General features: G+C 44.0%; 1 protein-coding gene across 1 annotated transcript in view; it reads left to right on the forward strand.

Annotated features, from left to right (window-relative positions):
- The first annotated feature begins 2,969 nt into the window (after positions 1-2,969).
- Positions 2,970-22,269, forward strand: part of brsk2a (BR serine/threonine kinase 2a) — a 157,630-nt gene continuing 138,330 nt past the window's right edge. The window contains exon 1 of the mRNA XM_084554413.1: positions 2,970-3,283. Within this exon, the coding sequence (XP_084410539.1) occupies positions 3,190-3,283 (94 nt within the window). The 5' untranslated portion in view covers positions 2,970-3,189. The remainder of the gene's footprint in view (positions 3,284-22,269) is intronic.

A 22,269-nucleotide genomic window follows, 5' to 3' on the forward strand; every position in this document is an offset into this window, starting at 1 on the left:
TATGTTCCACTTTTTTTTTTTTTTTCCTGCCAAACCTGCTTCTCTTTTTCTCCGCCCCCTCCCTCGTATTTTTCTTTACTGGCACACTTCATCTTTTATCACATCTCCCTCTCTGTAGAAAAAAGAGAAAAGTGATGATTTATATAAAAGAGGACATGCACTGTGCAGTTTTTCCCATTATTTTTATCTCTTCATTGCAGAATAGTTTAGTTTGATCAGGTTTTTTTTTTAAAGTAGACTATTAGCATGCGCATGCTGTGTAGTGCCGGAGCCTGCTGTTGCAGTCGATTACTATTTGGCCGATAGTACATTATCTAACAGAACTCTTTGAAATTTCTTGCCTGGCTGAGTATTCCACGAAACATCCGGACGACACAGATCTTTTTTGAATTTTGTTTATCTTGCTGATTCAATTTTGAAACTCTGGAGGCCGCCTGGGTTAGCACATACGGTAAATATGCACACAGACACATGTTCACGCGCGGAAACTGACGCAAACACAAGAAGGCCTCTCATTAATTTGTTTGCGGGAGAGAGAGGGATGAAGGCCGCGAAGGAGAGGAAGACGGATTGATGGGAAGCGGTGAGGTACAGGCAAGGTGATTAAAAACTCCGGCTACAGATGTTTCTGGAACACTTCAAAGTGGTGCGCCTGCCCGTGCCAGCGCTGGGCATGATGCATTATTGAGATGGTGCCCACCTGGCACCTGGCGCTGACATCACATATACCCCGTCCACCTGGCACCACGCGGTCACGTGGTTGACACTCTGGGTCACACCTCCCTCCACAAACCTGGCTCCCAGTGTGATGAAGGGCATCAGGGGATACAGCACACATTCTCAACATAGACCTCAAAGGCACTGAACTGGGGCATGTGCATTTTGCAAACTTCATGAATGACTAGCGAGGAGGAATGCTTTGCAAGTTGTGAATACTATACAGAATTCATGAATTTGATTAATTTGCATATATATGCATAAATATATACAAATATACAGATACAGTGCTGCTTGAAAATGTTTGCACCACTCACAGCTGCTCAAAACGCCAGCGCATTTTCACACAAGCCCTAAACATAGACAAAGAGAACCCAATCAAACAAATGAAATGGAAATATCTTACTTGTGTATTTGTTTATTCAAGAAAATGACCCCATATTTCATGCCGTGTGTTTATTCAGTATCATTCAATTTTGGAACAAAAAGGAGACATTAATGGAAAGATGACACGCTACGACGACTGCAATGCAATGTCATATTTCAGTATTTTTGAGAGGAAAGCCTGGGAATCTTTCTTAAATGTCCTCATCTTTGAAGTCCCCTGTAGTGTTGTGTTGATGCAATCCTCTCTGCTTAATATTTCAGCAGCCTCTCAACCTTGTTTTGTTAAAGAATATTTTGAGGTCACAGACTGTGTTTGTGTGCGTGCATGGACATCTCTGTGTGTGTGTGTGTGTGTGTGTGTGTTTCTCTTGCCTGTGTGTGTCCCCTGACACTTGTACTCTCTCAGGGTGTGAGGAACAGACAGAGGCCAGAGCCACAGTCACAGGTCTCAGACCAGTGGGGTGTGAAATGAATCGGAGGGCCAGCACGCTCTCCCCCTGCTGCACACACACTCACAATCACTGCGCTGTTGTGTTTGGGGGTTATGAAAGGAGAACACCAAGAGAGGTCGCGGAAAAAAGGAAAGATGAGGTGACAGGAAAAGATAAGTAACTCTACCACAATGTGGTTCTTAGCTGCAGTAATTGCACCTCGGATACAGTAACAGTCGTACTATAAACATCTAAAAATTCTGTAACGCTCTCTGGTGAGGGATGTTATTGTGAGTACTTGTAGTTTAGCTTGAGCAGCTTGGTTTAGGACAGACATTGCAGTCCACAAAGCTGCACACTGGAACCTGGATAACAGAACCTGCACAGCCCCAAAAGCTCCACATTCACTGCAGGCCAGTTGCTTTGTGTAACTTGATCACTTTCAGTTTGATTTGCACCGGCGAGGAACACGAGGCCTTGTTTAAAAATCTGTTTTTACAGGCTCTATTATTCTATTTCTTATGGTGCTCACGTTGTGTGTATTCGCAAATAAATCTGTGTTTGAATTGCATCAATATGGAATCAAATTAAGCTTTGCTCCAGCACAGGAGTGCCGCTCGCTCCGGGCTGCTTTACAAAAACGCAACCGAAGTAAAACAAGTGTATAAGACACTTAAGAAGGGTTTTGCTTAGCATATTTCTGCTTTATCGTGCAGTTACCCAATCGATGTTTTGCATTTGGCGGCACCGAATGTCGCCGAGCTGGCTGGGCTCGTTTGGAAAATGATAGTGATTGTATGTGATATGCAAATTAGACATGTGTACACAAGGTGGTGTGTGTCCACTCTGAAGCAAAAATATACTGAGAGTGGACAGTGAAGTGTAGGAGACATTGTGTTTTTTTTCTTTTTAATGAAGAAGAAAGAGTGTGTATAATTTTAAAATTAGATTATTTAACCATTTGCCACAAACTATGTTTCAAAGCAAGGGATTTATATATGAGTCGGAATTTGTCTGAGGAATATATCTTCATCTTAACACACGCAAAATGAAGCTGGTGAGTTTAATTTGGTTCATTTCATTTTCACAAAAGTAGTAATTTACGGCTTTATTCAATTATATATCTTTGGCTTTTGAATATGTCACTCAGCTTCGCTTTCAATTCATAACATGTACTGGTTATGTGCTCTTTTCAAACTCTCATGGTCACAAACTGAAAACTCTTCTGGGGGGGAGAAAAAAATAAAACAGAAGAAGAAGCGAAATTGCTCCAGCAACAAGAAACGGGGCGGCAGCAGAAAACGCGTCCGGCTCCGTGGTTGGCCGGCTCGGCTGTCAATCACCGCCGACGGCTCGGCAGCACCTCCCACAGACGCACAGCGGCAGCGCAGCTTTCGCCGACGATGATATTCAAGGCACTTGCGGCTCGTCTGCAGCAATAGGAGAAAAGAGGAGAGAAAAAGAGCGAGCCTCACCTCCTCAAACAGCGAGTGAGGTAGGGAGAGAAGAAAAAAAAGGAGAGAGACAGAGAGCGAGAGGAAGAGAGGAAGCTGTGGAGTTTAAAGAAAGACTGCGGCGGCTTGGACCTCCAGCTAGGAGTGTTTAATTGTCTGCGCTTTATCACAAAGTGTCTAATTTTCACGCAGATTTCGACATGTCATCGTCCGGTAAAGACAACAGCGGTGCCCAACACGCCAATTACGTGGGACCTTACCGTTTGGAGAAGACGCTCGGGAAAGGACAGACAGGTTAGTTGGGACAGCTTGCTTTTAATTGCACTATTTGTTTTTTTTTTTTCTTCCCGGAGCGCTCCGCGGCGAGTTGAAATGTGGCCGGCTGGGTGTCTGCAGGTGACACATAACTAACCGCTTAGTTACAAACACCTGCGCAGCCCGGTGGGGCGTTCGGGGTGTTGCTATTTCGCCGGTGATCTGATATAATCGTTGCTCACTCAGTGGGGACGAGTAGGGATTTAGGTGATGTTGCTTTACATTGGTTTGTTGGCTGTGCGTTGGCGTTGAACTGTGTGTGTGTGTGTTTGTGTGCATGGAGGAGCAGAGCAGCGTGGAAACCGTCCAACACCCCAAATGATGACAGGGCAATGAAAATGAACTTTTTTTCGTTTGTGTGCGCGCGTGTGTGCGTGTGTTCCGGCTCCCTTTGCTTGCTTGTGTGTGTGCGTCCAGTGATTGGAGCACAACGCCGTTAATCCCGATTTGCCTGATACATTGATCTATTCTTAGTCCGCATGCACGCAAGGAGGGAGGCAGGCGTTTCTCTCATAGGCTCCGACTGCAATACGTGGGTTTCCTCAGACACGGAGTAGAGGGTCCCACCTTGACAGATGATCTGCTCACGGAGCTGCACTCATCTATATGCGTAAACCCCGCAACTGCACAAGGACTTTCTGAATAAGGAGCACATGCTTTAGCTCAGCCCAGACAGCAGTGACTTTGCAGTTTCTAAAGTTGCAACACATGTGCTGGGCAATTACTGTAAAAGTGGGCTTAATTTAATATCGTTTCACGCCCCTTGCATATGCATGAACGCAGAACAGCGTCTTAGTCTTGCTGCCGGCAGTATTTGTGGCTGGACAGCGAGAGCCCTCTGTGGTCATGGGTCCATGTGAAAGGAGAGGGAGGCACAGCCCACTGTAGGCAGAAATAGCAGGAGTGATGCAGGATGCTGTGTAAGCTCACCAAGCCTTAAAGAGAGAGAGTCAGAGACTTTTCCTCTCCTATGTGGCGATAGATTTTCCTCCCATCTGTTGTCTAAAACGGCCACAATTGGCGTTACTTCACCCACCCGGTCCAGCTGGTCATGCTGGGAAGCCGTGTGTGTGTGTGTGTTTGTGTTTGTGTGCGCTCTCAGGCAGTATGCTTTCTTGAAATATTCTCCTGGTCACTTCATTCACCTGGCCAGCGCTCGCTGTTCATAAACGGGGGTTGTCTGGGTCTCCCTCCTGGGTGTCTGTGTGCATTCGTTGTTCCTCTTGTTCACCGTAGAAGGCATTTTGACAGTGTATTCTTCTCCACTATAAAATTCCAAAACATTTTGCCTCCGTCTCCGCTGGCTAGCGTAGTGCTGTGTAATGGGTAGTATCATCTAACAATGGGAATTAATACTGCAGGATGTATTCCATTTGGTTTTCAAAACAATTTAATAACAAATGCGGCGTTAAAACCACCTTGGCTCGTCTCGCTTTCTCCTGCTGCTCACATTAAATCATTTGTGTTTACAGGAGGATCTCTCACTCAGAGCCGGACTCAGCATTCTTTCAGACTGCTCTCGGGAGTCTCTAATGGGTGTTTATAGTGGTATAGAGCTGGTCTGCGTGGTACAGACGCTTAATGATACGGTGCCGCTGAGATCATCTATGGCTGAGCTCACATTTACGTGAGTGTTGGACCAGATTTGGAGGCATTTTTCTTGCTTGCTACCAATTTCAGGTGGTTAGAAGTATTTCTGTGGTATATTAGCTTCAGGTCAGGATGAAATGTAACTTCTAAACTTCGTTGGAACTCACTTATTAAACTAACGCAAAAGAATTTGGAGTATATTTTTCAGGTGGACCCACAGTTCTGATTCAGTAAGAGTTAATTCTGGGTGCTTTTGGCATGACTTTTCAATTACATTGTTGTGTTTCAAATGCCCTGACATAACCAGGCCCAGCTTTATGTGTGTCTTCTGTGTTGCAAAAATCATTTGGTTACTGGCGCCCGTGCAGCTAGTCCAATGCCAAACCCATTCAGATTAATGACGGTGCATAATATCCCATTCGTCCATTAACCATTCGTTAATCTGTTAGATCTTTTTCCCAGACCCCCGCCTCCCACGGAAAGGGTTGGCCTGGCAACTGTGATGGGACAGGCTCGATCGTGACTGGCAGCTAGGATTGTCCAATGAGTTAAACCCTTTATGTGGTTTCCCAGGCTGCGGTTGGCTGGTATTATTAGAGGGGGGAAAGCGGAAGGCCTCTGGTTGATCTGGCCTGCCCTGCTCAGAAGAGTTGCGCTGCTCCGCGTTCATTAAGTGATTAGGCCCTGTCCTGTCACAAACACACATGGCCACGACAGTGGTTCTGGTTTGGCTCCTGATCTAATCCCCTACACAGCCAAAGTCCCCACGGCCCTCACTCACACACTCACGTGGCCCAAAGGTTGCACTGACTGTGGCACTCTGGCTTTGCGGCTTGGCACCTCTAGGTCACTGCAAAACTTTATTTGCATACGACAGGCTACAGTGCTGTTTCACTTCAACGATGACACTCGTAAACAGTAGGATTTATCCCTTTGCCGTATTTCTTTGGTGTCAAAACAGATTCCTGCAAAGATTGATAGAAAAGTATTTGCACTGCGCACACCACTGTTTCCCTTCAATTTTATATATTTCTCTTGTAGACCGTGTGCACGACCCCTTTGTCAGGTGTGCATCGGGGCCTGAAAGGGCCCATAGATATGGAGTGTCTGCATGGCTGACTACTGATTGGGAGTGAAGCAACAGGAGTATGGAGTCAATTTCCAAGTAGAAGACAGTGCTTGAGGGGTGGAACTTGGCCAGGGTATTGTGTCTACTAGATGGTTCTGTGTACGTCTTGCACTGTATATGATATATGTCTCGGTGTGTATTCTACCCCAAATTGCCAATTTTCGTATCAAACACTGAACAGGCTCCATGTTAGGCTGTATAATGTTCTGTATTTGCCCCATGAGACTCTACTGTCATTATGTTACAGAAACTGAGGTAACATTTACTGAAACTGAACTTGTCTCTGTCAGGAACAACCTTCTTGCATTACAGAATCTTGAAGCTTTGTTTGACAAAGCTAAACATGGTAGATTTGTGTTTTTGCCAGTGCACCAACTTCCGCTGAATCACCGCTCTGTTCCCTAATGCCTCGGAAAACGCGCTTTGCCGTTACTTTGTTCCTGGAGGCTGTTGATTAGTGGAACAGAGGCCTGTTGTCTGGTAAACACTGCATGTTAATCCAGCTAAAGTCCCTGTTTTTTGCTAGACTTCGATATTGACAGGCTGAGAGTCAGGAGCCTGATGTGTAGACTGCTTGATTCTTTGGTTGACGTTTAGAGAGTGAAATCATTTGTGCTTCAGGGACTTTCATATTGACTGTTCATCTGACAAAAAGCTGGCTGTGATGTTGTGTCTTGCTCTCACTTTCTCCCTCAAGCTCGCTCTGTTTTTGTCTATCATTTGGAGAGTTTTTCTTCTGGGTTCACTGGACTTATAAGGCATTTAAGCTAACATCCAGCTGTTTTTGCTGTCTCCATGTCAACAAAAGGCAGAACAGTTTGTAACTCTTACTGTGGATTTCACCGTTGCAGTATTGAATTGAGTTTGTATGAGAAAGTGAAAGGAAAGCCCCCATTTGTCATGGTTTTTCGCACACGTGCATAACATTAACTTGATCTTTTTGGGAGCCTGGTACTTTACATAGTAATGTAAAACCATTAATTCGACTTTGACTGATAGCTGGCAAGTTGGGTACGGTTGATTCGGATCAATGGCCCCTCCCAAAGATTTTCTGTCAGGTGGAAGAGATCCATACTGTTTCACAGCACATGCTTTTCCTGATGATGACAAGTGAGGAGGGCACGTCCAGTCAATGCTGTCAATGAAAAGCCACTCGGAAAATCCAAAGAAACTAAATCCATCTGCGAGCATATATACGCGTGTGTGTGTGCAGCAGGTGGTGAAGCTCTGAGTGACCTGTAGCCTCTCTTGCCATTAAAATAATCTGGAGTCTTATGCTGAGCTCAAACACAGGTGTGTATCTCCCCTGCGTCCACGAGATTACCCAGAAAAAGTTGCCAGCTTTGACCTAAAATTGGCGAGCAAGGGAAATAAATGAAAGGCTGCGACGATAGGCCCGGGTCTCAGTGGGTCTGTCCAGCTATTCAGGTAAGAGAAGCCATGACCTAATGGTTGCACTGTGTTGCCCACAGCTGGGTTCCCCCCCCCCGTGTTAGCCGGCTGGAGCAGAGCTGTGGAGCTTGAAGCCAAGCCTGCATGGCCTCAGCTGTTTGACTGTCTGGCTAAAGCCAAAGCCCTGCTCCCTCAGCCCTGAAATGTATCCTAAATGGTGGGAGGCTGGTGTGCGAGTGTGTCAGTGCCTCTGCGGATACATATGTTGTCTATTTGTGAGCTCGAATGAGTATATGCAGTCTACTCCTGCGTGCATAGGCTCTGTCACATCAATTTTATGGTCTTTTCTAGGCATGGCACACGCAAACTATGCCCTGAGTAAACCAAACCATCCCTTAGCCTGTAGCCCCTTTAGTGTCTGGGACTTTGGCTGCGGTTATATAACGATGATGGTCCCTGTCATTTGATGTGCCTCTCTTCTCATCCGCCCCGCTCCATCTCTCCCTCTTCCCCCCTGTCCCTCTTCCCATGGCCAGTCAAGATTCATACAGGGATTCAGCCATGTGGTAAATCAGACAAGACCTCAGTGGAATTGCATCGATTGGGAGGAATGTATGTAGCCAACGATTTTCAGAGATTAATGATGAGGAAAGAGGCGGAGAACTGGGGGGAGGAGCAAGAGCAATGAAGGCATGGAGGAGGAGGAGGAGGAGGAAAAATAGAAAAGGAAAAAAAAAAACCTTGAACTGAGAGCGTATGAAGCGGTCTTGAATGTTCTGACTGCGGTGGAGGTTATTAATTAAGGCAAAGTATTGATCATTCTCTTCATTATTCTCCCCTCCTCCCTGATTTTCATCTCTCTATTGCCGTCCTCCAGAGGAGAAAGGGGGCTCGATCTTTAGATGGGAGGTCAGTGAATAAGTGTAGGACTGCTTGAATAGTCTCTTCTAAATGAGTGTTTATTTATTTATATATATATATATTTTTTGGACAGGCTCCATAGCATCCTATTTAGCGCTCATCCTAACCCGGCGCATCTACTGTCACTATTTCTCTGCCATGTTATATACGGCGTGGAGAATCAGGTTGGGATGACATGGTGTTACGGTCCATTTTCCCCTCAGTTTATCTGGAGACAAACTACACACAGACAAACACACACAGTCTCTTTCCTTCACCCTGTCCATCTCTGAGGTCCCCACTTCTGCTCAGCTTCTGTGTTTCTCCTAATCTGTTATCGTCTCATGCCATTTAGGATTTCACGCTGCTGGTTTTCCAGCGCAGCAGAGAGAAAGCAGGCGAAAACCGCACAATTCCTTGTTTTCACTTTGCTCCAAATTGTTTCATTTCTATATGACTTTGCACTGTTGCTTCACTGAAATCTGCGTGGTGTTGCCGCCTCTAGACGTCTCTTTGCCACCCTCAGTCTACTGTGTCTGCCAGTCATCTGTTAAGTCAGCTGCCATGTCTTTTTCTTTTTTGTTTTTTTTGTCAACTTGGGGCGTTTAAGACATACCGTATACTGTATTAAACGTCTGGGTTCACAGCAGTAGGCTTAATCAGCCTCTCTCCGTCTCCTCTCTCACCCAGTTCAGATTAACCCTTGCTGAGCCGCCTGTCTGTGTCTGACTGTGAGAATGCTGGGTTGGTTGCCAAGGTTGGTTGTCTGGTTGTCATGGTTTCCTAGCTTCTTGCTGGTTCCCAGTCTTCCCTCGCAAAGAAATAAAGGGAATACTCTCTCCCTTTCACTCAGAGCTCATACTCGCTGTCTCTCTCGCTCTCTCCGTATCTATTGCTGTCATTTGTCTTCCTCAGTGCTTCTTATAGTGGCTGCAGGTTGAAGTTAGCATCATAACAACATAACTGCAAAACCCTTGTCTTTGTCTGGCTAATTTCTGTTTTTCCGCCTTGCGTCTGCGTATCTGTGGAAAATGAGCCTGTGAATGAATGCATGACTGTGTGCGTTTTTTCACGTGTGGGTGTGCGCATGCTCGTACGCTCAGACATACGGTCATGGATCAGACCAGCTTGCCCTGCTCTGTGCTCTGTGCTGTGTGCTGTGTTCCCATTTAAATCTGGGAGATTAGCACATGTGGGGAGCCTCGGCTTTAGCTGCTGTCAGCTCAGCTAGCCTTGGCAGGCTGTCCTCAGATCAGGGGGGAAGCTCTGTGCTCATCCCCCTCAATGCTGCCTGTCCTGCTGTACCTTATCCATTAATAAATAGATGAGTGGGCCAGTGACCTTGACTTTCGTACAGTTTTCTAACTGCTACATCGCTTTTATACAATTCGCATGGCAATATTTGTCACAACACTGCTTTATAAGATAAGAATTTGTGTTTCTGACAACAATGTTTAGAGTATCGTGAATAGAAACTACTTTTTTATTGTGCCATTACACCATTTTTTTGTGATTCTAACAGAAATAGTGAGTTGTTAAGTCAAACACTTGTGGGAACAGATATCATTTGGTGAAGGATCCTGTTGCTTGTTCCCTCATAAAAAATTAAAATAAGAATATTCATCTACATTAAAAAAAAAATGCTTTTATAAATACAAAGTGGGTCAAGTTTAAATATAAATAGGCTTTAAATAAGTAGTGAAAGTTTGGGCTTAAGACTCAAAGTGTGTCTCACTTAAATTTACACATTTAACCAAAGTCAAATAGTTTCCCTGGAGCATTTTCACAGATGGACTTTCACATATTTAGCAGACAACAGGAGGTGGTCCAGATTGTGTCAGATGTATTCTCACCCACTGGAGGTGCTTCTTTGTCTTGGGCAAGGAGCAACATGTGTGTACAGTGTGCAGGGGTAGGTGTCAGATCTGCAACTCGGAGAGTGGAGAGCAAAACACAGGCCGGCAGAAAAGATGGTAAATAACATCATCAACACGGCCGCTTGCTTGCTGGGAATCCTCTAAACCATCACCTGCTCCGTTCACATACGGGCTCAAATGGACTTTGGACCAGCGAGATAAAGTGTGTTTAACGTCCGGTCTGACCTATTCAGACATTTGCTTCGACACATACAGCGGCTCCAGGAGATGTCCAGAAAATGTCAGGGTTACAGTGCATGTCAGCAAAGGGCTTTGGAAAGTTTTGCTTTGGTAAGTATTGTTGCAATTCCAGTAAGGATATACTTACTGGATGGCTTTTAAATTACATGAACCGGTGTCTTTGATGTGGCAGACCAACTTGCAACTCCCTTTGGCCTGTTGTTCACGGATATGTACATGAGTCAAGGTGTGCAATTATTTACTGAGTGCAGCACATCCCAGATAGCAGGGGCAGGGTAATTGTGATGCATTCAGAGCTTTCACTGCGATGAGATGCGATGCGTCGTCAGCTCTTTAAGCCGTGAAGCACAATGTCGCCCATGCCTGAAACACCTGAGATGTGGCTTGGCGTGTGAAGTGAAGCTGACGGGCCACGATGAGATTAGGTTAGATGAGCATGACTGGTCACAAACCAGCAACCTGCGCTGGCTGCTTGTGTCTGTGACACCGACTTCTAACACTTGGCCAGACATAAGAGAATTATTTCTGTGTTTGCTGAAGTCATTTCATCCCGGCTTGGAACATCCGAACACAACAGAAGTCTGTTAGAGAAAAGCAGGTTTGGTTTGCTTTTCTGATGATGATGTTGAATATGATTCCCGGTTTACGGAAAAACCATCTTGGTCGCAGGTGTTGCTACAGTGGACCAGCCAAAACAAAATTTATCTTCTGTGCTGCCGCTCCGTCAGAGAATAGGTCAGCGGTTTGAGCGTGCTGCCAGGTCAAATCTTCTGTCATGACTATGCATTAGCAGGAAGAATGGGCTCAGGGCTGTGGCAGTTTGGTTCTTTGTGTTTTTCCCCTCATTTGGTTTGAATTGTATGTTTCATCTTGTGCTACTTTCCTTTAAAACTGTCCCTGGCCTCGTGCTGCTGCGCTGGTTTATGGAAGTACAGTATTTCTGCATAAATGTTTTAATACGACCAGCACGCTCTATTTTTTTGGGGGGGATTTTGCCCTACATTTCACTGGACTGATCAGTCCATCAACCAGAATTTAGCTTGCTCTCTGTATTGTGATGTTATGTCTAATAATGGGGGCAGCAATAGAGGAAAGAGTGCCTTTATATCCACAATGTTTCATATGAAGTGTCTCCGTGATAGTCCTATTTAATTTTGTATGTTCTCGTGTGACCTGACCAAAAATCTTAAATAAATTCTAATGCCATTAAGAGGTTTATAAAACCTCTTTTCATTAGGCCTTAAAATCTGGACCAGTAAATCCAATTTCATAGTGCGATGAGGTCAGAAGCAGTAATGAATGCTTTTCTACAAAGGGAATAATTCATCAGTCAAAATGACCTTTTGGCCTTTTACGACCCAGTGAGAGCTCTCTGTTGCTGCATAGATTTATGTTGTTGTCAGGTGTCAGTTTGATCTTTTCCCTTCTTCACCTTTCTTTGCTTTCTTACTTGCTTTTTTCTTTTTTTTTTTTGCTATGTCTTTCCTTTTTCGTGCACTTTCCTGACTAATGGAACAGTTGATGGAGTGATTAAAGGAAAAAGGGACAGAGCACGGAAAGGTTTCATTTCTTCATCCCAGATGGTTGACTCTTCTTTTTTTATTTATTTTTTTATTCATCACTAAGTGCTGCTCATCTCTGAGGTGGCTGCTGCTGTGTATTGGACTAAAATGTGTGTTTACTTGTCTGGTGTTTTAGTGTGCAGCGCGTGTTCCAGTTTCACAGGCTCTCCGATACATAACAGCATCTGAGAGCTGTAACTCGGGGGACACGGGTGAACATGAGAGAGACTGAAAGGAGGCGAGGGGCGGGGGGCAGCCTCACCAAAGGAGAGAGTTTCTGTGTGAGAAAAAGAGTCACAGCAGTAAAGCATCTCTCAGGGTCAGTGCCTCTATTATCATTCAAATCCAGCATGCACAACCGCATTGATGCACAGTTGCACATGATGCACAAACTCGAGCATGCACTCACACAGAGGCAGGAATGTGCTGTGCAGCAGTGCCGTGGAGGATTTTTAGTCTCTACAGGAACGTTGGTGGAAATGCAGCCCCAGCAGGAAGGACTGCTGCCTGTACGAAGCCTCAGGACACACAAACACCCACACTTCCCCATGCCTGTAGGACATTTAGGAGGCTTGGACCTCAGCTCTTCAATCTTGTCCTCCATTTAACCTCACTAGAGTTCACCTGTCAGTGCTGGCACTTTGCAAAGTGTTTCAAACTGTCAGTATAGTTATTGATACAGCAGATACCTTAAGTTGCACATATACATGTAAGCCTGGCCTCCGTGGTGCTTTGATGTGAAGAGTCAGTAGCCATAGCAACACAGACACGCAGTTTCATGTGCTATTTCACATACTCAGGGCATGATTGTGGCCATGCCCATGTAAGTTGTTATTTCAGTCGGTCAGCTGCCTTTTCTCAGGGCTGTTTTAATGTATTGTGGCTTCTATAATGAGAGCATGAATGTGAGCCAACAGTGGCGATGTCCATTTTACAGTGCATACGAGCGCCGCGTGTGGCACCACATGACTCATACGAGTGTATTATTATAATCATTACGGCCCACCTGTCTGCGTTAGACGGTACATGTTGAAAATAGTGCTCAAACCTTTTCGTGCAACATCTGCTTACTACTTCTTCTTAAAATATATGTATTTTCTTGCTCCTCTAGGAAGCATTTCAATCAGTGCACTTATGCTCCACCACTCAAGCAAACAACAATGACACCGTTTCCTCTAAATTATATAAAATTGTTATTGAAGCTTTTTGTTGAGAAATTGCACAATGACGTTTTATAGTGGCTGGATAACTAGACCGTTGTATGTTTCCAAATAAAATGACTGTGCAGCATATATATATATTTTTAATATATATATATTATTTTTTCTGCTTTTCTATTTCTGTATCAATTACACTCTTACACTCCTACATGTCTTGCCGCCACCTTTTCTTTTTGACCCTTCCTTGCTTTGCGCCTAATGGAGGTATTCCCCTGCAGCCTCCAGACCTCGTGCTGCCATTCTGCTCAGGTAGGGCTCATTTCATGCAGCATGATTAGATCTCACTGGCAGCAATTCAGGGCTGGATAAGCCACAGTGCTGTGGGCCTGCATAGTAGCAGGAGGAATTCAATTAAATCTTTACATATACTCCCCTTGCAGTATATACCTGTCAGTCTGCAGACACACGGTGTACGCATGTGCACTTTAACACGCTTACGCTGATACAATACAATACAAATACAATATTGTAGACGTTCATTTACGTATACTATAGTGGCTGTAGCTTAATCTGCAATGATTTTATTTTTTTTAATACGATAAAGCATAGTGCATGCACTGTTATGAGATTTCTCCATCCTCTTTCCTTCCTCCTATCTCACGTGTCATTTCTTTCTTCCTATAATGTAAAGATTTGTAACATTAAACTTAACAAAACACATAACCATTCGCTCGTTTCTATTTAAATGGGAACTATCATTGTACGTCTACGACAATGTGTCGGTTTTAATGTAATGTGTTGGTTTTATAGGCCAGGGCTGGTAATTGCTTGTAAAGACTGATTTGAGCAGAAAGTATCATCATCATTCTTCACGACGCAAACCACAAGAGAAGATGGCAATAGTAATTGGACAGTGATATAAGGCAAACACGTTTTTTTTTTGCAAGTTTTTGTATTTTATTTGGCGCACAGTATGTTTGTCACCATAAAATAGTAATGAGGAATTAAATTGTAAGAAAGTGCACATTGGACAAACTAGAGAATAACTAGTAGATGCAATGCTGAATGCTACCGATAGTACACAGAATGTGCCGCTCCCTATTGATGCCTGTTAAGTAAACCCTGTGGAAATGGTGTATCATAAGACGAAAAGGATATTTTGCTGTGCCTTACCAAACATTGCTTGGTTTACATTCATAATGCAGAGAAAAGTGGCAAGTCCTCATAAGCCCCTCACAAATATTTGGTATTTCTTGCTTGATAAACCATCTAAATTATTAATAAATAACAATTTTTCCTACTGTGGGTTGCGAAATGTTGTAAACTGAAAATAGTTGAGGCCATTTCTCCGTTCCTCCATCGCAACGCTTGTTTTGTTATTTTATGAGGAAAAGTTCAGACCCTGTTTAAAAGTTTAGACAGATTTAGCAGATGTCTCCTCCTCTGGGTTGTAAATGGGGAGCATTTGGTGTCGTACACTCGTGTTTCTGATGCCCTTAAGCCTGTGACTGTGTCTGTACGACTGGGGCTGATTAGGCTTGCATGGGACCTGAATTTATTACTCCGTCTTCGCCAGTATCATTATACTTCAACCTCTTATATTCACTCTTTAATGAGACGTTATGAAATATTCAAACCTTTACCTGGAGGAGCTCACTGTGTGTGTATGTGTGTGTGTGTGTGTGTGTGTTTGTCTTCCTTTGTGTGTTGAGGCCCTGCTCTGTATTTCTGAGCACATCCCTGAGAGTGTATCAGCACTTTTTGATTGCTCTCTTAGCATTGACAGCGAGACAAGAAACAGACAGACAGGCGCAAGAGCACATTTACACACACCTGCAGACAGACATAATTTGAGTCAGTGTAATGATTTGTTATTCCAGAATTCATTGTACCAGCTGATAGAGGGGTCCGGGCTAGATCAGGCTCATTAAACCAGGGAGAGATGTGCTTGTTGGCTGGGTGTATGTGTTGGCCTTCTTTTGGGGTCGCCTCTCTTCTTATTTCTTTCACTGGCTGTCTCTCTGTGAGCACAACACTAAATCAACCAGACCCTTTAATTAAAAGACACATTTTCTCTGCTTTAGAATCACTGTGAGCAGCCTGAGCAGCACATGGACACGTACACAAACGCTGCTGCTCCCTCTCTAACACATATACGGTAGATTGAGGGGCGTATATCAAACCAATGCAATGTTGAACTTTGAGAAAACTAGCTGTACTTAATTGTCCTGCTTTCCCCGAAGAGGTAGTTAATATACCCCCCACCCCACACGACAACCCCTGTGTCTTGTTTGACTTTAGGAGAAGAACCTCTCTGTAGCCCTTGTCCTGTTTGAAGATCTCTTTAATGAAGTGCTCTTGTTCTCTGTGAATTACACTGTAGCAGTTTCTGTGTCACGTATGAGAAGTCCCATGCAAGGAGGGCACGGGGGTGAGAGATGAGTGCAGAGAGCTCACCACGGCCCTCTCCTGGGGCCCGGGGATATGTGTCCAGACTACGGAGCAACTCATTAAGCAAGTCCCAGGACTCGCATCAGGCCTGTTCTGGTTTACACGGAGCCTCTCTGCCTGATGTGGCCCTTGCCTTTACATGCGCCTCACACGCACGGGGGGGGGGGGGGGGGGGGGTCTCTGATGTCTCGTGGAGAGGGAGAGAAGGGTTCTCTGTCTATCTAGCCGTACACAAGCAGCACTGCACAAAGTTATTATTGGTCCTCCCTTTGGGGGGTTGTCTCAGTTAATGGCTAAAGCAAATGAATGGTACTCATTTCAAAAACAGCTTCTAGGCAGCTTGTGTTTTTATTATTATTGTTTGAATGTGTTCTTAAATCCATTTTATCTCTTGAACAGGGGGATTTGTATTTGCTTGGACGTCATTATGCGCATGCAGTCTCCCGGCCACCAGTATGTGTCCAGAAGCTATTCGTTGTAAACTCACAGCTTCTTTACAGCACTTTGAGCTCCCCCCCTCATGTACACATTATTATTTACATGCATACTTCTTATATGGGTTAATTAGGGGCATACTATTCACTTGATAAACCGCTTTGGTTTAGCGGGCTAGGGTTAAGGTGCGATGATGTTTAATCACCCCCAGATGAGCGGAAAACACAAACCGTTCCATGTGTTTTGCTAGTAGAGTACGTCACATATAAATATGCACACGTCTCTGCGGGCGAGCATATGCCCACGCGTGTAACAGTGATAGCTTATGAGTGTGATTAATTTCCAAGGGCTGCAGGTGATGGGGTCAGAGTGGTGGTGCCTGTGGAGCTAATGGCAGTGATTAAGATAGGGGTTGGTGGGGCTTAACCTTCATCAGGCTCTCCTCATCAGCACTGCGGAGTAGAACCAGTGGAACCCCTCTGTTTGCATCCAGTAACCACCTCTCTTTGAGCAAGACACTGAATCCCCAGTTGCTCCTAGTGACTGTAAAGCACTTTGAGTACAAATAGGCAGAAAAGCGCTGTATAAAAACAAGGCCATTTACCATTTCTCGGGCATTGAATATGATTTTCCACATAATTGCACATCCAACCCTTTCACATGCTCCTGTCTTAAAGAAATAAATGAGTATGCGTTCAAGTTTTCAGTGTTAAATTGTATAATCCACTAGTTCTTTTCTAAGGATATTGGTTATTCTTTATAAACTTGCACAATTAGTCATACAAACAGTCAAACTTGTGGTTACGAGCAAAAGTATTAAGTGACGAATGGCCTCATTTAGCTGTGCAGAGCTTTTAAGGCCAGGTTTAATATGCAATAAAGCCTCTGTTCACACAACAATCTAAAACAGCCTTGTTTTGCGTTTATATATTTCTTTCATAACATATCAGCCAAGTCATTTTGCGTCTCTAGTGGCACAGTACTTGTCTGTAAAAACAAAGGAGAAGCTTGCATTGGCGTCACTTGACAGAAGCAATATTTAACTTCCAAAGTTTTTTCAGTATTAATCATTTGGATGAGTGATTAGCCCAATTATATTAACACAAATAATGGTCTGCATTTATATTCGTTCAGCCAGTTAAGTCAAAATAAGTTAATTAAGCCAAGCCACATTAGCCTATGATTATTTTATTTGGACATGTAATAGCTTCAAAAATGCCTGACTGCTCACATGTTTTCCAATCAAACATTGCAAATGATCCCCATCATATTAAAATCACCGGGAGCTTTGCTTTAATAAAGCTTTCCCACGTTCCCCCAAAGCTTGGAGCAATATACTGTATGCGTTAAATCCATATCGTCGGTCCGCCACAGCGGTGCCGCTGAACTAAGAGCTGAAGTATTTTTAATGGATTTTATCAACCATTTTCAAAGGTGCTTTTTCCTGCTCCACTCGCTTTGCTTTTTTCCATCAACTTCTTCCTCGCTCCCCTCACCCCTCCCTCATTTTCATCCTCGTCTGCCTTTCCAATTCCTCCTTCCTGTCCTCTGCCTACCTCGCCATTTTCCCTGTGGCGTTCAACGCCACCCTGCCATTTCCCTCCACCTCCATCTCCCTGTATTACCCTTTTTCAGCCTAATGGGATCATCGGTGAACATGTCTACCTCTCCAGCTTTGGTCTCCCCTATATCTTCTCTTATCACTGTGAAGTTAATGAAATGGAGTACGAGAATCCCCCCCTTACCCCCATCCTCCCCCCCAGTTCCCTCATCCAATCCCTCTTTGTTTCTGAATATTTTTGTTCTTGTAACATTGGTATAGGCTTTTCTTGATTTTGAATCTCTAGTCCGCACTTCACACACCGTTAAAACATAGATTTACTCTTGTTTTTGACTCCTAATCCTCTTCATCAATATTGCTATCTTCTAAAATCCTATTTAAATGAGATTTAAAAAGGATTTAAAATGGAAGGACTGCACATGTGGTGCGCTCCATAAACATAAATGTCAGCTGTCTGCCTACTCCCAAGCCTTTTGTACTGCTTTCTTTTATTTCACATAGACAATATTAGGCTTTTATCAGTGACCCGGAGCCTTTTTGCATGGGTCGGATGGCACAGAGTGATGTGTGTGTTGGTGTGTATCTGTTGTGTACACACCAGTGCTGTCATCTCAAACCTCCCTACCTGTCAGAAATGTCACACATGCGTTGCCCACACATATGGCGTTGGCGGGCTATGCACACGTATGTCACCATTAACTTGTGTATGTGTGTATATGTGTGTGTGTGTTAAATACTCTCTGGTTGCCATCAGTATAACGTACAAAGTCTGCTTGTATCTTGTTTCACGAGTTAGTCAATAAGCATTTGTGAATAAGAAATTATTTGTCACTATTCAGCCACTTTACTGATGCTGAATATAGTCACACACACACACACATCCCCAGCAGTAAGCACATGCCAGCACAGAGCATGTGCCGGAACACCTGGTGAGTTCAGACAGCATGTCAGCATCTCACAGCAAGTGCTTCCAATCAAGACAGTGATGCTGAATTCAGACCCCCCACTGCTTGTATTCAGTCACCCTCCTATAATAACTCCACCCACCCGTACACCCATACGCAGACACACTCCCGACACACATTTGAACATTAATATATATTCACACTACACTCAAGTGTAAGAAGACACTGTTTTTGAGTTGCTTTCTGCTCGAGCTCATGTTGGTGAGAGAGTGTCGTTTATTTATATATTGTGTATATGTGCTTTTGTGTGAGTGCACACTCAGAACTGCACTTGTTTTCTTCATTACCTGGTTGCCCTCATTCATTGCTGGACACCCTTATAGTCACATATGGTTACCATGGTAACTAACGTACTGAAAATCTGTATGGGAAGATGACTGCACTGGTAGTAGCACTTTCATAGCCCCTTGTTTGATCACTTGGCTGTTTTTTTTTCCCCCTCTTTTGTCATTTCATTCCAATAATGGCTACAGGCTTCGTTATTTCCCCAATAGCTGTGATCAGAGAGATGGAGACGGAGAAAAGGCAAGACTGAGACACAGAGAAAGATAGATAGATGTGGCCCTTGCTCCTTGCTTTTTCATCCACTACACTTCATCCACTTTTTCATCCGCCAGGCCACATTTCATTGCCTCTAACTGAAAGAAATATTGTCACCAAAGTCCAGTCGGGGAATTGTGCACATAGTGCAAAAAAAAAAAAAAAAAGACTCTCAATATGCAAATATTGATTAACAATTAATCTGTTGGTAGCCGTCACGGTTAAGAAATAAATTGATTGTTTGAGCCATAAAATGTCAGAAAACTGAAAAACTACGATTTCCTTTATCCCGAGGTGTTTTGTTTTCAAATTGCTCGCCTTCTCAGGCCAACCACCCGCGATCCTCAAAACAAACAACCAAGCGTGGTGATTTGCGGTGATATAAAGCAGCGAGAAGAAGCAAATTCTCGCATTTGAGATGCTGGAACCAATAAATTGACTGTTTATCTTGGTGTATGACTTGAAGGATTAATCACTCGTCAGAATTGATGATGGCATTCATATCACAATTTTTTCAGCATTGTCTAAGTCCATAGCAACACCAGGCAGAAGCAGTCTGATGCAGGAACAAGATAGGCCAGTCTGTCATTATATGGGCGTCAGAGTCAATGCAATATAAGAAGAAGATGCCGCTATAGATGTTTCACTGGGAAAAAGTTAAAGGAAAGATACGTAAAGGATCCTCTGTAGATGGATGAATAACGTGTGAGAGAAAAAGAGATGGAGCCTCGCTGCAAGGATTAAATCTCACTCTGGCCCAGGCCTGCGAGATTACCAACTTGTCCACCAGAGTGCTATGAAAACACAGGCAGATTAGACATACACACACGTGTGCACACCCACACACGCGCACACCACCCGTGCACGCACTTAAACACACAATGTAATGGATTAGATCTCGTAGCTAACCCAAGGGCCAGGGTGAGGCAGATGGCTGCCCTTTGTATTGTTATGTAACCTTACTGAGAAGCACTCAACATGCAAGCACAATGCATTCTCCCGGCACTTGCAAAGAACGCACACATACTCGACTACTTTGACATATTTTTTGTATTTTACGTATGCATTCTCCATCCGGTTTAGGATTTTTAACTCACAAAGTCATTAGAATATGACGTGATTGAAAGACAAAATGAGAAATATAGATTAAACGGGGAAGAAGACAGACGGACCCTCAAGCAGAGGGAGGGCAGTGGACCAGTGCCAGGCAGTGTGGGAAAAGTGCCAACTATGCACGCTCACACACACAAAAAAACACCCCCACTAGGGTGCAAGGGTGAGCCAAGGTGACCTGACTAGGTGATGGGGCGGTCACCATGCCAACGGGGCTGACTGATGTCACAGAGGCATGTCAGAGGCCGCTGAAAGCGAGGGAGTAGAGCGAGGGGCAAGGGGCTTATGTATATATGTGTGTGTCGTGTGGTGGCGGGACCTGTGTGTGTGCCTGGGAGTCGGAGTCAGGCCCTCAGAGTGTTCACTGACAAGCTGACATTGAGAAAGTCTTTATGTTACAATATGGGGCATGTTGTAGGGCAAGAAACCCATTAACTGTGGCTGGTCTGAACAGAGACACAAGGACATGTGAGTTTTTATAAAGATACACAGATGTTAAGTGAAATGAAATGTGGAAGTGAAATGATAAGAACACGATGAAGCCAATGTTAGCCCTCTGTTCTAGTGTAAGATACAATTTTGGAGGTGACAGACATCTTAAGGGTATACATTATCATTATCATGTATCATTTGTAATGTCGGGCCACTCATCTCCTGAAAAGGGCATCTAGACTAAAATGGAGGCTAGTCAGATAATCTATAATTTTCTATTTTGAAATTTTGCACACATGCAAGCTTGTTTTTCACAGTTTTCCAAACAAGCTGGGCCTCTTTAATAACTCATTAAAGATTGTGAGCTGCGAACGGACTTGTCACTTTCTTTTAAGGGCAAATAATTAATCAGCACCGGCCTCGACGGTCACTTGCCGAGAATCACCCATATCTTTCCCCCACCTGCATCAGCCCGTCTATATTCGAAACGGTGATTCATTCACACAGGTCCCTGTCACTCTTTGAGAGATTCCGCGTCTTGCTGTCACCCTGCTGTCCCGTGTATGCCTCATTATCCACATCCAGGAAGGTGGCTAGGGGGCTCACAAACTCCTCCTCCTCCTCCGCTAGGGGGCTCACAAACTCCTCCTCCTCCTCCTCCTCATCTTCCCCTTAAGTCCCCTGTCTCTGCTCTCTCAATGATGAGACTTCAGACAACACGGGGAAAACTAATTACCCCACAATGATTCACCAGTTTACATTACAGATCGTAGAAAGAGACAGACAGCAGGGTGATCTAACCAAGCCCACTGGGTCTGGATGACACCACGCTTATTTATATATTCTCAACACAAAGGAGCTCGAGCATCATATATATGTGCTCGGGTTAACGTCATGTGTCTTTTTCCAGTCATTTCACATCAAGTAGTAACTTGCTTCTCAAACTCGGTGCCACATCACACACTTAAAGGATAATAAAGAATAAAAAAACATAATACATTACTTTACATACTTAAACTTGCTTTACATTTGCTACACTTCAGCTAGGATTTCACTTTGTGAGATTTTTCCGAGTACAGCATTTTGATCTGACAAGTGGAAATTCAACCGTGCAGTGACACAGTGAAGGATTCATAGGGGGACAAAACCCAAGATATGTGTGGATAAAGAAGGCTTAGACAGTATTACTGTCAAAAGAAAGCAAGAAGAGGTGTTTAAATGTGACCCAGAAAGAAGTTAGAAGCTTTCTATTGATTTTTAACTCACCACTGGAAGGTCTTTAATAGCTCATTGGGGAGTGGAGTGTTTATGTGTTTGTTTGAGCACGTTGTGAGCACGACTTTTACATGCTCTATCGTAACATTTTATGCAGTTTATTACCCGACATTTTTCTTTAACAACTGCAGTGTTTAAATGATGTGGAATATATGTTTTTTTTAATGATTAAAATGAGTGTTTCATAAAGCAAACGACTGATGCGGCAGAGGTTAGTCGCAGGTTGTCTCTCAATAAGTGGCTTCTCTCGGGATACAAGTATTCGGCAGCTTTCTGTTTCTCTCACACCGTCTGACTCCTCACCGCTATTAGTTTCCGGTTTTACTTCATCTCTTATTTATAC

The sequence above is a fragment of the Chelon labrosus genome, assembly GCF_963514085.1.
Source record: "Chelon labrosus genome assembly, chromosome: 11".
NCBI classification, from domain to species: Eukaryota; Metazoa; Chordata; class Actinopteri; order Mugiliformes; family Mugilidae; genus Chelon; species Chelon labrosus.